The sequence below is a fragment of the Castor canadensis genome, chromosome 2, assembly GCF_047511655.1.
Source record: "Castor canadensis chromosome 2, mCasCan1.hap1v2, whole genome shotgun sequence".
In the NCBI taxonomy this organism is placed as follows: Eukaryota; Metazoa; Chordata; class Mammalia; order Rodentia; family Castoridae; genus Castor; species Castor canadensis.
The window spans coordinates 182,668,740-182,686,112 of record NC_133387.1 but is presented as its reverse complement, the minus strand read 5'-3'; the positions used below and the strand labels follow the sequence as shown (position 1 = coordinate 182,686,112).

Genomic DNA, 17,373 nt, shown 5'->3' with positions numbered 1-17,373 from the left:
ATGACAAGACAGGCAAACATGAACTTGCAATTTTTTTTTTTTTTGCAGTACTTGAGTTTGAACTCAGGGTCTTGAACTTGCTAGGCAGGTGCTGTACACTTGAGCCATGTCCCCCACCCTACAAGACCCTGTCTCAAAATTTGCTACTAGATTTTGGGATTGAGAAGATGATAACTGGAAGTTGTACACAGCCTCTGGTATTGAACTGTCCAGAAGTCAATGGAATTACATATCATTGTAGTGAAGATGAGCATGATCACATTTTAAAATTAGGGATTTCCAAAATAAATCCAGGAACTGGGCACAGTGGCTCATGGCTTTAATCCCAGCTACTCAGGAAGCAGAGATTAGGAGGATCTGTTTGGAGCCAGCCCAGGCAAAAACATTAGCAACACCCCCATCTTAACAAATAAGCTGAGTGTGATTGTATACTTCCATAATCCCAGCTATGCTGGAGGCTGTGGTCCCATGCTGTCCCCAGTCAAGAACATGGGATCTTATCTGAAAAATAAAGCAAAAAAAAAAAAGGAAGGGGGGTGTGTGTGAGTTAAATGGTAGAAAGGTTTCCTACAGGCAAGAGACTAAATTTTTTTTTCTTTTCTTTTTTTTTTTTTTGGTGGTACTGGGGTTGAACTCAGGAATTCACGCTTGCTAGGCAGACGCTCTACTGCTTGAGCCACTCCATCAGCCCTGTTTTGTGTTGGGTGTTTTCGAGATAGGGTCTTATGAACAATTTGTCCATCTCCCAAACTGGTAGGATTACAGGCATGCACCACCCATGCCTGGCTAGAGGTCCTGGATTTGACCCCAATGCCACACACACAAACACACACACAGAGGCCAAGGGATACAAAACAATTTCATCAACTTCATCCATTTCATACTTTCAGAAGAGAACCACAGCTTTTTTATCCTCCAAAAGACAGGGAGAGCACAGCTTTTAATGAGAATGAATTACGCTTTGTGTCTGTGTGTGACAGTTTTTAAAGAACAAATCTCAGAATATGTCTGGATTACCCAGCCAAAATTGTAGTTTGTTTTCAATAGAAACAGATTGAGATGTAAGTAAACTCAGCTAGACACCAAGACACTGCCTTAAATTTTAGAAACATAGATGGATCTCACAGCAATACTGACATTTTTGCTCTGAAACCTATGCTGGAGTTCACATAGCTCTGTGACTGAACTCTTCATGAAATTGCTCAAATAAAACTAAGAGCCCTTTTCACTGGTGTAAATCTGAATTTAAATGTATTTTTTACATTTGAATTCTATATGTATAAATTTCTTATTTTTTTTGGTTCTGTATATAAGTTTTTTTGTTTTTTTTTTTTTTGAAACAGGGTCTCCTTATGTAGTTCAGGCTGGCCTTGAACTTGAGATCTTCCTGCTTAGACTCAGTGCTGAGATTACAGGCTATGTGCCACCATGCCAGGCTTGAATTACAGTTTTTAAATACCATTTTAAAATAGAGAGCCATCTATAATTTACTGTTAACAATATTCATGCACAAATATAAATTTACTATTTTTGCTTTACTTATTTTTGGGGGACAGTACTTTGGTTTGAATTCAGGGCTCTGTGTTTGCAAAGCAGGTGCTCTACCAATTTGAAGTAGGCAGGACTTAGATGCTGAAGCATCTGGAGAAATTAGGTTTGATTTGGGGTTTTTCCGGATAGGCAACAGAATGCCATTGAGTTGTTTTTTTGTTTGTCTGTTTTGTTTTGCAGTACTGGGGTTTGAATTCAGAGTCTACACCTTGGGCTACTCCACTAGTCCTTTTTTGTGAAGGGTTTTTTCAAGATAGGGTCTCGACAAATATTTGCTGGCTTCAAACTGAGCTCCTGTGTAGCTGGCACTACAGCTGTGAGCGATAGGCGCTGGGCTACTTTTGAGTTGTTTAAAGCAGGGTGGTGACTTGATCAAATCCATTTTTCTTTGTCTACTTTTTTTTCTTTTTTTGAGACAGAGTCTTGCCATGTAGCGCAGTCTAACCTTGAACTTAATCCTCCTGCCTCACCTGTATTGATCTGCCTTATACCCAGCTAGATCTGTTTTTCTTTTCTTTTTTTTTTTTTAGGGGTGGGTGGGGGTGGGACTGGGGTTTGAACTCAGGCTTCACACTTGCAAAACAGGCATTCTACTGCTTGAGCCACACCTCCAGTCCATTTTGCTCTGGTTATTTTGAAGATGGAGTCTTGAGAACTATTTGCCTGGGCTGGCCTCGAACCTCGATCCTCCTTGTTTCATCCTTCCAAGTAGCTAGGATTACAGGTGTGAGCTTCTGACAACCAACAGATCTGTTTTTCTTAAAGATCATTTTGCATGCCTTGTGGATGATGCTTTGGAGGGAAGCAAGAGCGAAGGAAGTGAGACCAGTTAGATCAAGTTGTAGAACTATGGACGGGAGGGTTGTTTATGGACTAGCATGGGGATGGCAAAGATGAAACAGGGAATCCACAGACTTTGGCAATGGATTGGATGTGACACATGAAGAAGGAAATCAGGGGTGACTGCTAGGCTTGTGACATGAAAGAGTGGATGTGAGGCATGATAGGTAGATGAGGAGACAGAGGAATTATATTATTTTAATAAACATTAAAAGGGCCAGATTCAGGCATTGAAACAAGGAAGCAAAAACGAAAAAGCCAGAGCAGCTAGGCCCCTCCCATCTCCTCTTAGATGTTAAACTAGAAGAACAGGGAGCATGCCTGTAGTAATCCGAGCTACTCAGGAGACAGCCATCAGAAGGATGAGGTCCAAACACAGGACCTGGCAAGTAGTCCACGAGACCCTATCTCCAAAATACCCAAGACAAAGTAGGACTTGCAGAGTGGCTCAAGTGGTAAGTGTCTGCCTAGCAACTGTGAGGGCCTGAGTTCAAACCCCAGTACCACAAAAACAAAACACCCACAAACAAAAAAGCAGGGAGACACTACCAGCATCTGCCTTCATCTTTGAGATGTTAACAAGCTGCAAGATCTCTTAAATGGGTAGATGGAAAGGCTCCTTTGGCAAAGGGAAGTCCTAAAACCCATCTATAGTTCCCATGTTTGGGGTTGGCCTGGATATTTTACAATAATAAACAGCACTCATTTTGGGCACTCACAGCCATGATCTAATGGTTAGGGTTGTTAAAACTTTGATGATGTGTATTTCCCCATCCCAACAAAGTCCAAGACCTCAGATACTGAACCACTATTTTGACTCTTTTACTCCCATTTTCCCATGTTTGGGGTTGGCCTGGATATTTTACAATAATAAACAGCACTCATTTCGGGCACTCACAGCCATGATCTAATGGTTAGGGTTGTTAAAACTTTGATGATGTGTATTTCCCCATCCCAACAAAGTCCAAGACCTCAGATACTGAACACTATTTTGACTCTTTTACTCCCATTTCCTGAGTGGGGAGCAGGAACTATTTCCCCCCCCCAATATTTTATCCTGCTATACTAAAGTAAGTCCTCCCTAAAACTTAACACCTTATTAAACTCCTCCTTGAGAGACACCTTGAAATGCTTTGACGTGGTCCTTTCTCAAGGACCTGGGATTTTTGCGTGGAAACTGGGAAGCTGTGGAACCCCCACCCCTCTCCCTCCTTAACGGATGGCTGGTCCTTCATTAAGCTTCAAATCAGGCGAGGCTGAGATTGCAGAGTGGGGGAAGGGAAGAGCAGCAGACACGGGAATAACAGTATTTAAGAGAGAAGGCCAAGGCAGAAAAGGAAACATGGCGGCAGGGTCCCTCAGTTTGCGTGGGGCAGGTGACAAAGCTGGTCAGCGAGCCTCCCACGCACTCTCTTAGGCGCTGCTCACGTGGCCAGACACTGCAGCCGGTCAACTAGGAGACCCCTACGGGACGCCCACCCTACCCCTGCGCATGCCCACTGGGTCCCGCGCGCCGAGTCTGCGCAGTGGAGGCCTCTAGGTTTCCCGCCCCCGTACAGAGAGAAGCTCCGTGGCGCCGGCTGGAGCTACCTTCCCACTCATCCCGGCGCCCCTCACTCCCGCCGTGGACGCCGAGCCCCAACCACCGTTCCCGCCCCTTCCGTGTTTTGGTACGCACGGATTCCGTCAGACGCAGCGGCCATTGGCCGCCAGTCGATTGATCGGAGAGCGACGATTGGCTGCTGCTGGCCGTCACTCAAGCGCCCTCCGGGTAGAAGGTCTGAGGTGGGTGGAGAGCTGGAGAGCCCCGGAGCTGAAGCTTGGTAAGTTAGGGGTCTGTGCTGCGAGGGGGTGCTTTCTGCCGGGGATGCAGAAGGCCAGGCTCTTCGTCTTGCAGCTCGGCCACACTGGTGCCCTCTCACCGACTGGTACCTCCCTGCTTTCTCATCTGCTCCGAGGCTCGTTCATAGCCACGCCTTAAGGGAAAGGATTCCGGGAAGCCCCGCAGGGTTGCCGGGGAGGTTTTGCCTGCTGGGACGGTCGCCTTGTGTCTCTCCGAAATCTCCCGGTCCATCGAGGCTTGACCTAGGCCTTACCGCCGAGCGAGCCTTCCCTCTTTCGCTGCCCACCAGGATTTTTGTTTGTCCTGATCTCGTCTGGGGCTTTGTTTTGGTCGTGATTTTCAGGCATCAGAGTCTTCACCTGTTTGGTCAAACTGTGAGTCCTTAGAAGTTTAGGACTTCAGCGCCTTCTTTTCTTGTATAGCATTCAGGGTTCACTCAGTGCCTTGAGATACAATGTATACTATTTTAAGAGTTTGTTGGCTCTTACTATGACTCCCGATGAAAAGAAATGTTAGGATCCCGCAGGTTGTCTTTTTGTTGGCCTTTTTGTAGATCATCTCGCCCTCCAGCAGTAATGATGCTTAGAGTTAACACGTGTTGAGTTCTACTGTTGTATTAAGCTAAGCATTGTCTAGTTCTTAATGAAATGTGTGTAAGTATTCCTGAGCTGCATAGGAAACTGAGGCTCAAGTAACTTACCTAAGATCATGTATTAATAAATGTTGGAGCTTTGTAAAACTAGATCCATTGAGTCTGACAGCATCTGTGGGGGCTAATACTAGTGTCCCATTTTCCATTTTTCTTTTTCAGTGCTGGGGTTTGAACTCAGGGCCTACACCTTGAGTCACTCTACCAGCCTTGTTTTTCTGATGTTATTTTTCGAGATAGGATCTCACGAACTATTTGCCCAGGCTGGCTTCCAACTTCGATCCCCCTAATCTTTGCCTCCTGAGAGCTAGGATTACAGGCGTGAGCCACCAGCGCCTGTCCCCATTTTATATTTAACGAAAGCATTTTCAGGACTAGCTATGATGTGTCCAAAGTAAAGAAGTGATTTACAAGCTTCCTTAAACATGGTGAGAGGACTGGGGATGTAGCTCTTCCCCACATGTAGCACTTTCTTAGCCTGTGCGAAGCTCTGGGTTTGGTTCCCAGCACTGAAAAATCAAGCCAACAGAACATTGCAAGAGATCTGGGCATGGTAGTGTGCTCCTGTAGTCCCAGCACCTGGGAGGCTGAGACAGGAGAATTGCAAGTTAAAGTTCAGCCTGAGCTACGTAGCAAGACCCTGTCTCCAAACAGGTGGAGGTGTGACTCAAGTCTCAAAACAGGTGGAGGTGTGACTCAAGTGGCAGAGCCCTTGCCTGGCAAGTGCAGGGCCATGAATTTAAACCCCAGTACCATCAAAAATAAAAAAGAAATTAAAAAAAATTAAAAGCAAAAACTACAAATACTACTTCTAGTAGGTGTATGATAGCCTTGCAGATAAAACTGAATAGGGCACAGGCCAGACATTCTAGAGCCTAAGCTTAATTGGGGAAAACTGACAAAATAACTGCTTAATAAAATGTGTAACAGGTATTGTGTGTATAGATATGATGTCTGTGTGGAGAGGGAGTCAAGACAGGAGGGGTAAGACAGACAGGTGTAAGAGGAAAATGGAGCCAATCTCCCTGGCTTTGTGTCTTCATCACATTCTAGCTTTTGTGACCTGTAAATTACTTAATGTATCTGGGCTCATTTCCTCACCTGTAAAATTCTATGATAATAGTATCTACCTCAAATAGGATTGTATAATGAGCTCTTAAACTTATAAAGTACCTAGAACAGTGCTTGGCATATACAGTAGACCTTTGGTATCCTTGGGTAGATGGTAACAAGGAGACCGCCATGGAGGAAGAACCACGCATGCTCTGTACTGTACTGTGGATGTTGATTAATTTTTCCCACACCACTACCCAACTTCTGCTACAGACATGCCACCTTTCTACCAATCTCAAATTTTCACTTTGTCACTTAAACATATTCATTTTTACCTTGCTTTTGGTTACCATTTGCTTTTTGGGAGGCAGATTTTCACAAAATTAAAGGCAGGGAAATAGCAGATCACACAATTTAAACACAACTGATGATAATGGAGGACTCACTGAGAGCTTCTCCACATCAACTGAACTGCGTAATGCTCATGGGAATTTAAAAGTTTTTGTTTTTAAATTTTCTTTCTTTCTTTCTTTTTTTTTTTTTTTGCATTATTGGGGTTTGAATTCAGGGACTACACCTTGAGCCACTCCACCAGTCTTTTTTGTGTGTGTGATGGGTTTTTTTCAAGACAGAATCTCTCAAACTATTTGCCTGTACTGGCTTCAAACTTCAATCTTCCTTCTTTTTGCCTCCTCCATAGCTAGGATTACAGGTGTGAGCCACCAGCACCAGGCTTAAAATTTCTTTTGATTTTTGTTTTATTTATGTATTGACCCATCTTTGGTCAAAACCATGTGTAATAAATCAGCTAACAAAGAGTGCTTACTGTAATAGATTCTTACTAGGCAGAGCAAATTCATTGACACAAGAAACTTTTTTGTTGTTTTTTTTGAGGTACTAGAAATTGAACCCAGGGCTTCACACTTGCTAGGCAAGTCCTAGCCAAGCTCCCTTTTGTATGTATTGTGTTTTTGAGATAGGGTCTCAATAACATTGCCTGGACTGTCATCAAACTTGTGATCCTCCTGCCTCCAAGTGCCTAGTAGTTGGGCTTACAAGTGTGCACTGCCATGTCTCTGACAGCTGCTCCAGTGTCCTCTCCAGTATACTAGTTACTTCATTTGTATTTTCCTTCAGAGAGTGGAGTAATGACTATGTAGTTACTCTGTCACATATCTCCCACGGTAGAAATGGGACACCGAGAAAAATTAAATAAGGCTGGGGACAGTGAATTATGGAGTTGAAGAGTTTCACTTGAGTTTCAGATCACTCAGGATTGCTGGTTAGCCTGCCTTCTGGATCTTACCTACCAGTGTATACCAGAATATTTGCTGGGCACTATGTGCAGCATAATTTACAGACATAAACAGTCATTGTATGGTTTCTGCTCAGAAGCAACTGATAGCCCAGTTAGCTAAACAAAAGTAGACACTTAAAAGGACCAAGAGTGACATAGGCAGCATAAATACAGGGTTGAGGTTTTATGGTGTCAACTGTGCCAGCTTTATTACCAAGAGGCAAGAGGTCACTGAGGAAGGCTTCCTGAAATGTGATTATATTCCTGTATTTATTGAGCATATTGGGGGTTCAAAGCTCAGAACTCACGCTGGATGGTTGCCATCCTGAGAAACTGTTAATCTAGGGGAGACCAGCATTCTATTGCATTAGAACAAGTGTTATAACAAAGGTGGATACGGACTGCGGTGACCAGGGGATGGGCTATTTCACCTGTTCCTGGATGAGTTGGGAAAAGTGTCACTAAGGAAGGGGCATTTGGGTTTAAGGGTTGAGTAGAAGTTGCTTAGGCAGAGAGTTTTAGGAGAATGTAGTGCATCCAGAGATAAAGATGGGCACTGGTGGCTCATGCCTGTAATCCTAGCTACTTGGGAGGCAGAGACCAGGAAGATAGTGGTTCAAAGCCAGCCCCAGGCAAATAGTTCTTGAGACTCTATCTTGAAGATACCCAGCACAAAACAGGACTTGACAGAATGTTTCAAGTGGTAGTGCCGGGTGCGGTGGCGCGCGCCTGTAGTCCTAGCTACTCGGGAGGCTGAGGCAGGAGGATCGCTTGAGTCCAGGAGTTCTGGGCTGCAGTGTGCTATGCCGATTGGGTGTCCGCACTAAGTTCGGCATCAATATGGTGACCTCCCGGGAGCGGGGGACCACCAGGTTGCCTAAGGAGGGGTGAACTGGCCCAGGTCGGAAATGGAGCAGGTCAAAACTCCCGTGCTGATCAAGTGGTAGAGTGCCTACCTCCCAAGTGTGAGGTTGTTCAAACCCCAGTACCACCAAAAATAAACAAATAAATAAAAGATTGAATCGGTGAAGAAAAGAGAATGAACATATGGGTGAGGAAGCCAGAGAAGTAGTAGCAGGGTATGGGGGAATATAGCACGGTCTTTATACCAAATAAAGTGAAGCTTGGAGAGGGTTTACCACAGGGCCAACACAATTTGGAGCCCTCAGTGTTTATTAGTTTCCTTACCCAGGCCCGGAATAGGTAAGTGGAGGCCAGTTTGAGAGGAGTCTCAGAACAGTCCAGCAAACCCATGTTCACCCATGAGTGTCAAGAGTGACCAGATTCTTTGTTGGGCACTGGTGGCTCACCTGTAATCCTAGCTACAAAGGAGGCAGAAATCAGGAAGATCAAGGTTCGAAGCCAACCCAGGGGAAGTAGTTGGGAGACCCTATCTCGAAGAATAGCCATCACAAAAAAGGACTGGCAGGGTGACTCAAGCGATAAAGAGCACCTGCTTAGCAAGTGTGAGCCCCTGAGTTCAAACTCCAGTGCCACCAAAAAAGAAAAAAGAAAAAAAAAAGAGTGACCAGATTTTTCTCAGAGAAGAGGCTATGTAAGTTTAGTAGGTTCAGAAGCATGTACTCATTTGAAGCTGTGATTTTATGGGTTTTGTATTTTCTCTGTTTTTTTTTCCCCCTCTGAATATTTAGTGAAAGTCTTTGTCAGGAGTTCCCACCTATCTTGGGCAGACCAGATGGAGCAATACCCTGGTCCACCATGGTGAGGTTACCAAGAATCAGTGAGAATCCCCAATGAGAAGGTGAATTCCAGGAGTCAGAGTCAGGAAGGCCTTTTAGCCTCCTCTGTCCTTCCAAGAACTTTTATACTTTTTTTTGGTACTGGAGTTTGAATTTAGGATTTCACACTTGCTAGACAGGTGCTATAACAATTGAGTCACAACTCCAGCACCTTGCAAGAACATTTAAAAAAATCTTTACTTTTAAACCGGGTACTGGTGGCTCATGTCTGTAAATCCTAGCTACTCAGGAGGCAGAGATCAGCAGGATCACGGTTTGAAGCCAGCCCGGGCAAATAGTTGAAGAGACCCTATCTCGAAAAACCCATCACAAAAATAGGGCATGTGAAGTGGCTCAAGGTGAAGGCCCTGAGTTCAAGCCCCAGTACCACAAAAAACAAGAAAAACTTTACTTTTGTTTTCGTTTTTCTTCATAAGTATTTATTACCTGCTTAAATATACCTAGCACTGCAGAGACATGCAAGGTGTGGTATAAATGAGACATATGGGCTTCTTATGTTCAAGTGGAATGTACATTTTAACCAAACATGTTAAGGGAGTGATGGAGTCCACTATGGGATAGGCTAGGCAAATATAGATTGCACAGCAGGGAACTTGATGACATAATCCAGTAAGAAATACGGAGCTTCTGGGTCCCAGCCATATGTAGGCTATATCAGGTAGAAAGACTATGAATACAAACTTTGGAGTCAACCTGATCTGACCATACCTTTTTCAGCCTCATGTCTTTTATCTATAAAAGAGGTTAAAAATGGTGCCTATCTCATAGGGTAGTGTTGCAAATTAAATGACACAACATAAATAAAATGCTTAATATGGCATCTGACATATAGTAAGTGTAAAGTTCAGAAGAAAAAGTTTTGTTATCCCCCTTTTGGTCACAGTCACGGAGCTAGGTAGGTAGTAGATAGTGCGGTCTGGCTTTTAACTCTGGCCCCTCCAAAGTCATCTCTTTGAACCTGACCGTTGTTCTGCCTCCCATAGGAGTAATTACTTGGCAGACCATGCTGAAGCTTGATGAGAAAACGTCTGTTAAAGTGATCTGCTCAGCGCCTGGCACATGCTCAGTAGTGTTAGTTTTTGTTTTTGTTTTCTCTTCCCAGAACACCAGACAGCTTCCAGGGCTGTGAGGAACAGCTGCTCCATCCTTACTGAAAAAAAACAGGGTCACTGACAAAAAAACCAGCTAATCCTCTGCAGGCTGCCTGCCCACTATTGTACCCAGTGGTCCTGGGGTGGAACCCTTGCATCTGTGGATTTCTTCCCGTTCTTCTAGGGTGAAGGCCATGTCACCTCCTGGGAAAGGACCCCGGAAGGAAAACCTGGGGCTCCAGTGTGAGTGGGGGTCCTGTTCCTTTGTGTGCTCAGCCATGGAAGAGTTCTGTGAGCACGTCACTCAGCACCTACAGCATATGCGTGGGCCTAGGGAGGAGGAGGAAAAGGAGGAGGACGATGACCCACTTGGTAAGGGAGCAGGACACAGAAAGGGGAAAGAATTCAAGGGCAGGTAACAAATCTGACTTTCTTTTCCCCAAAGAGAAAAGGCAGTCTGGGAGAGTAGTTTATTTTCCTAATTGTGCTTGTTCATAAAAATGTTGTAGATTCATTTGTAGAGAATTCAATCAGCAAGGATATAAGAACAACTGCCATTCTGCCATCAAGAGGCAATTACTTTTTTTTTTTTTTTTTTGCGGTGCTAGGGATTGAACCCAGTTCCTCACAAATGTAGACAAGTATCCAATCCCAAAAGGCAATTACTGACGGTACCCTAGGAAACATTCTTTTTGGCTTCCCTGTGCCTGTGCCTGTGTATGTATATTAAATATAGATAATTGTGGTTAGATTTAAAAAAAAAAAAACAACTGCTATTAGCAATCCGTGTGCATTTGTGTGTAGTGTTTTTTTCTTTTTCTTTTTTTTTCAGTACTGGGGTTTGAACTCAGGGCCTACATTTTGAGTCAATCCAACAGAGCCTTTTTTTGTGAATGGATTTTTCAAGATAGGGTCTCTTGAACTATTTGCCCAGGCTGGCTTCTGACTGTGATCCTCCTGATCGCTGCCTCCTGAGTAGCTAGAATTACAGACATGAGCCAGTGATGCCCAGCCAAACTTTATGTCTTCCTGCCTTGGCCTTCCAAGTGCTGGGATTATGGGCATGTACCACCATGACCAGCCCCTCCCCACATTTTTTAAAAATAAGAGTGCTTTTTATATCATAACCCTATAGACCAAGGTTAAAGAGCCGGCTACCAGTGGTTCACACCTGTAATCCTACTTTCTTGGGAGGCTGAGATCAAGAGGATCCCAGTTCAAGGCCACCGTGTACATATAGTTCAAGAGATCCCATCTCCAAAATAACCAGAGCAAAATGGACTGGAGATGTGGCCTGCTTTGTACATGCATAGCCCTGAGTTCAAACCCCAGTCCCACCCAAAAAAAAAAAAAAAAGTAAACAAATTACATTTATTAGGTGCTCTCTGTAATGTTCTTATTCTCTTTATTAAAAAAAATATAATTTGTAGTCTACCATATTAACTTTACCACCCACTAATGAATGGGTCACAACAGTTTGAGAAACTGTTTTACAGAAAGTATGGAAGCAGCTGTCTTTCCCCACCCCAAATTTTTAGGGTTAAGGGAGGGTTAGGGTTAGGGTTAGACTATGAACTCTGATAGTTTGAAAGTCAGTATTTATACAAAATTGAGAGTACCTGCCTAGCAAGCATGAGGCCCTGAGTTCAAACCCCAGTACGACCAAAAATGAAATTAGGGGATGATTATATTTTCATAAGTATCTACTTTTCAAAACAAGCAATTTCCTATTAAATATTGAAAACACTTAGGAAGTGGATTGGAATAGTTGATGGGTCCTTCCTTGAGAAAGCAGATCTCCAGCAGAACAGGAGGGAAAGTAAGACTCGGGTTTTCTGGAGCTGGGAGGCTACATCTTTCTCAGGGACCAGCAGAAATTGAGCAGGGATTGTGCATGCCAGTAACACCTGCTGTCTCTGAGTCTCTAACACAGGCTTTGCACATACTTGTACCTCACACGTCTGCTGAGGCTGTTTATAGGTACTCATCCTTCAGCTCTCAACATGGGGGTACTTCCCAAGACACCTCTGTCTACATCAAACTACTTGTGTTTAATACTTTCACAGTACCACATACCCACCACCTCCATATTTATAGATGTGATTTTTTTTTTACCCCCTACTGAAAGTGATGTGAAGGCAAGGACTAGGGTTCTCATTCTTACGTTCCCAGTGCCTGACACACAATTGATGGTCATTAAATATTGGTATTTAATGAATTTGATGAATGAATTCCTGGTAACTTGGTCAGGGTCCTGCTAAATGCCTCAGGTGGAAGGTAAGCTGAGCCCTGGAAAACATCAGACTCTTCCTTCTAAACCCTTTCTGCAGAGGAAGAATTCTCCTGCTCATGGCAAGAATGTGGCTTTTGCTCTCTGGACAGCTCTGCTGACCTCATCCGCCATGTCTACTTCCACTGCTACCACACCAAGCTGAAGCAGTGGGGACTACAGGCCTTGCAAAGTCAAGCTGACCTAAGCCCCTGCATCCTGGACTTCCAGAGCCGGAATGTCATCCCTGACATCCCTGACCACTTCCTGTGTCTGTGGGAACACTGTGAGGTCAGCACACAGTGCCAGAAATAGGGGTGGAAGGAAGCTGGGGATCTTAAGATACCTTGAACCTTTCTGGGGTGCTTTATATTTCTGAGACTCCTGCTAGAATCTCTCTATTTCTGGGTAACTTCTTTCCTCAAACTTTCCCATCCCTGCCAAGTTCATTTGGGAGAGAGCCAAGAAGCCCCCCACCCTTGGACATATTAGGGGTAAGAGTCCTTTCACCCACTCTCAGTCCTTACCCCAAGTTGCCCTGGCACAGAGCTCCTTCGACAATCCCGAGTGGTTCTATCGGCACGTGGAAGCACACAGTCTGTGCTGTGAATACCAAACGGTCGGCAAGGACAACCATGTGGTGCTGTGTGACTGGAAAGGTAGGGCCACTCCTTCACTCTGGCCTCTGGTTGAAAGTCAAGGGGCAATAAAGGGCTAGGGAGCCAGGGATGGGCTGCAAGAAAAGGTTGGCTGCTAGCTGGGGAGACTCTGGTCCCAGAGCCTACTCGGGGGGTTGAGGTGAGGTCTGACCAGGCGTTTCTTCCCAGGCTGTACCTGCACCTTCAAGGACCGCTACAAGCTTCGAGAGCACCTCCGCAGCCACACCCAGGAGAAGGTGGTGGCCTGTCCCACCTGCGGGGGCATGTTTGCCAACAACACCAAGTTCTTTGATCACATCCGGCGCCAGACCTCATTGGATCGTAAGCAGTCAGAGAAAAGGGGGTGGGTACGGGCTGTCTGCTTAGAGTGAGGTTGGGGCATGTTCCCAGGGAAGGTGGCCGCTGAAGATCTGCAACTTGGCTCCCTCTCCCCTTGTGGGCTCAGGCACTTACCAGTCTATTGTTATTCAGTACCTGCTAGGTGCCCTATCAGTTACTCAGGGAATCCTCACAACAACCCCATGAGGTAGGCTTCTTATCCCCCTTTTTGCAGATGAGGAAACTGAGGCTCAGAGAGGTTAAATCACTTACCTGAGATCACACAGCTAGTAAGTGGTAAAGCCGGGCTTCTAACTCAGGTTCTTGACTCCACATCCCATCCATAGCTCCCTAAGCTCCCCTTTGCTCCTTGGGTGGTTCCCTTCTGCCTGGGATGGTCCCCTTTCCTCTCTGTGCCTTTCCACTGTCCGCCATACTCCCCCTTTCTTCTGCCCACTCCACCTCAGAGCAGCGTTTCCAGTGTTCTCACTGTTCCAAGAGATTTGCCACGGAGCGGCTACTGCGAGACCACATGCGCAATCATGGTGAGTGGCCGTCCCCAGCCTCCCTGCCTGCTCCACAGTGTTCCATGAGTCCTCTGGTTACAGCCTCCTCTCTGCCCCTAGTGAATCACTATAAATGCCCTCTGTGTGACATGACTTGCCCGCTGCCTTCCTCCCTACGCAACCACATGCGTTTTCGCCACAGCGAGGACCGGCCCTTTAAATGTGACTGTTGTGACTACAGGTAAGGGGATGCAAGGGCTTGAAAACAGAGTTTGTGTTGCACGGTCCCCCATTCCCTCCAACCCTTCCTGACCTCTCCTGACAGCTGCAAGAATCTGATTGACCTCCGGAAGCACCTGGACACCCACAGCAAGGAGTCAGCCTACAGGTGTGATTTTGAAAACTGCAGCTTCAGTGCTCGGTCGATGAGCTCCATCAAGTCCCATTACCGCAAAGTGCATGAAGTGAGTTGGGACTGGTGGTAGGGAAGGACTAGCAGGAGAGTTGGGGAGCCCAAGGTGAAGAGTCGGCCTTATTTCTCCCTCTCCTTCCCATCAGGGAGACTCAGAGCCAAGGTACAAATGTCATGTGTGTGACAAATGCTTCACACGTGGCAACAACCTCACTGTGCACCTTCGCAAGAAGCACCAGTTCAAGTGGCCCTCAGGACACCCCCGTTTTCGGTATGTCTCAACTCTTCCTTCCCAGATCCACACATTTTTCCCATACCTTTTCAACAGATGTAAAAACCTTGAATTTTATGATACATTGATGTTCACCATGTCCACTGAGGCTCAACCCTGAGAATAGTGCTTAGTGTTTAGACAGAGATTATGCTTTTGTGATTTTTTTTTTTTTTTTAAATCCAGGCTAACAGTACCAGACCCAGTAAGTGGTGCCAATATCCTGCAACCAGAACTAGAATTAGAGCCTGAGGATCCTGACCCTCAGTTCCTTGGCCTCCCCAGAAACCTTTAACACCCCCACCCTTTCACAGACAGTCCCTCTTTGGGGTTGAGTTTCTATATAAATTTTTACATTTTTTTTTGTTTTGACAGCACTGGATCTTGAACTCAGGGCCTCACACTTGCTAGGCAGGGGTTCTATCTGAGCCACTCCTAGCCCTATTTTGTGTTGTTTTTTTTCAAGATAGGGTCTCACGAACTGTTTGCCTTTGTCTGATCTCAAATCAAGATCCTCCTGCTCTCTGCCTCCTGAGTAGCTAGGATTACAAGCGTGAGCCACCGGTGCCCAGATAACTTTACCATTTTGAGTAATAACCCTTCCCTTTTGCCTTTCTTCGATATATTTCAATAAAGACCTTTTAGTCTTCAGTCCCCTCACTTCGAATCCCAGGATTTCTTTCATCCCTCATATTTGTCTCTTCACCCACTCATCCCCAGGCATTTCAGTATCCTCCTACCACTGTTTGTTCCCCTTATATTTCTCTTCCACCAGGTACAAGGAGCATGAAGATGGCTACATGCGACTGCAACTGGTTCGCTATGAGAGTGTGGAGCTGACACAGCAGCTGCTGCGGCAGCCACAGGAGGGATCAGAGCTGGGAGTGACACTGAATGAGAGCAGCCTGCAGGGCATCATTCTAGAAACAGTGCTGGGGGAACAAGGACCTGAGGAAGAGGCAGAAGAGGAGGATGAGGGTGCTGAGGGACCAGCCCTCTCAGCCTCTCAGGAGAACCCCAGCCCTGTCATCCACATGGTGAATCAGACCAATGCCCAAGGCCAGCGAGAGATTGTCTACTATGTGTTGTCTGAAGCCCCAGGAGAGCCTCCCCCAGCCACTGAGGAGCCGGAGGTTCAGACTGTGTGAAGGCTGCAGAACCTGACCGTTCCTACCCCAGGCCTCGGGGCTTGAGCCAGGCAGGTGGCAGTGCCCCTAGTGGGCAGGCAGCCCTTGCCATTTGATGCCTTCAGGAGTGGTGCTGAGAGCAGTGTGGTCCCCTCTAACCCAAGCTTGCATCATTCTACACACTCTGAGAGCTTCCCTTTTTGCCACATTGGATTTTATGGGGATCCTGAATGTGTATTTTTGTTACAGGGTGCTGTTACCAAGCTTAAACATAACCCTCTTGACGTGCTAGACAGTGATTAAATCCCTAGTCAACTCACATTCATTCCCATCCTTCAGGGGTCTGTAGGTCCAGGGATGATGAGTGACTGGTCTCTACAAGGGCCCTTTCCACACACCAGCTAAGGCATTGAGAATTAAGTGACTATTTCTCTCTTAAGGGTTTTTCTTACACCCTATGAACAATTGTGGTTATCCTCAGGGACAGGGTTGGAGGCACTGCGTGTGCGTGTGTGTGTGTGTGTGAATTGTGTTTGGTAATAAAGAAACGGGGTATCACTCATTTCTTCCTGTTTATGTATGGTGGCAGTTACTTAGAAAACAAGGAGATAAAGCTGCCCAGAGGAGGAGCTGAATAATCTAAGACTTCTTACCCTTTTAATGCCGGTCATGGTGTTCTCTGTTAGTGGAACTTGTCCATTTCTTCTAGAAGATCTGCCAGCTGCCTGGAGGCCCCAGGCATTTAGCCATGAATGGAGAATGGGGCTCATCCAGGAAGGCAGAGCAGCTGACCTCAGTCCTGATTAGAACCCTGGCCTCTAGGGTAACGTTCTTTATGAGTGGAGCTGTGGGACTGGAAAGGAAAATGAGGGTGGACGGTAGACTGGAGGTCTCCCAGGGAATGCCAGGCACTCGAGGGATCCAGGAGCCAAGTTAAAAACTTGTGTCTGGCTGGGAACCAGTGGCTCACACCTGTAATCTTAGCTACTCAGGAGGCAAGAGATCAGGAAGGTCATGGTTCAAAGCAGCCCAGGCAAATAGTTTGAGAGACCCTATCTCAATAAAACCCTTCACAAAAAAGGGCTGGCAGAGTGGCTTAAGGTGTAGGCCCTGAGTTCAAACTCCAGGACCGCAAAAAAGAAAGACAATAGTGTCTGAATGTACATTTTCCTGGAGAAAGGATCTGTTTTCCATTAGATTCTCAAAGAGGTGGTAATTCCTCAAAATGAGAACCATTCTTTAGACCTATTCAGCCACTTCTCAGCACCCTATTTCTCTGTCAGTCTGGAGAGGTTAAGGACATGTTCTCAGGGTTTTTTGAAACTAGTTCTTATTTTGTAGGCCATACTGGCCTTTGAACTTGTAATCTTCTTGTCTCAGCTTCCCAAGTGCTGGGATTATAGGTGTACTCTTCTAAACGTGGCTAGAAATGGGACATTTTTTATTGGAGCTATTCAGGGTCCAGAGTATGTCCACAGGGAAGTAGGGTGCTGAGTAAGAGTTCTTTGGAGTAGAAGAGAAATGAGTCATTTTGAACACCTGCTAGTGGTATCTGTACCCCATTTGCCCTATGTTAAGGGAAGGGGAACAGACCTCAGAGTAAAGCTGGGGAGACATCTATTCTGAGCTGGTTCACAAATACATATATACAGCAAATGTGTGACAAGTTCAAGTTCTAAAAGGAGATGTAAAAGAAAGAGACTTGGCAGAGAACTTGGGGCTCTGTA

General features: G+C 45.6%; 1 protein-coding gene across 2 annotated transcripts; it reads left to right on the top strand.

The window, feature by feature from the left end:
- The first annotated feature begins 4,109 nt into the window (after positions 1 to 4,109).
- Hinfp (histone H4 transcription factor) lies at positions 4,110 to 15,965 on the top strand. 2 transcript variants are annotated; one of them, XM_074066576.1, is made up of 10 exons: positions 4,110 to 4,214; positions 10,096 to 10,456; positions 12,415 to 12,644; positions 12,901 to 13,012; positions 13,181 to 13,333; positions 13,798 to 13,875; positions 13,957 to 14,077; positions 14,162 to 14,300; positions 14,395 to 14,519; positions 15,295 to 15,965. In XM_074066576.1, exons 2-10 carry the CDS (start codon positions 10,279 to 10,281, stop codon positions 15,665 to 15,667), a joined length of 1,509 nt encoding a protein of 502 aa, XP_073922677.1. In that variant the 5' UTR covers positions 4,110 to 4,214; positions 10,096 to 10,278; the 3' UTR covers positions 15,668 to 15,965. The 2 variants fall into 2 exon arrangements, with proteins under 2 accessions (XP_073922677.1, XP_020034780.2); XM_020179191.2 differs by having other exon boundaries at positions 4,125 to 4,214; positions 10,269 to 10,456.
- Positions 15,966 to 17,373: the final 1,408 nt, after the last annotated feature.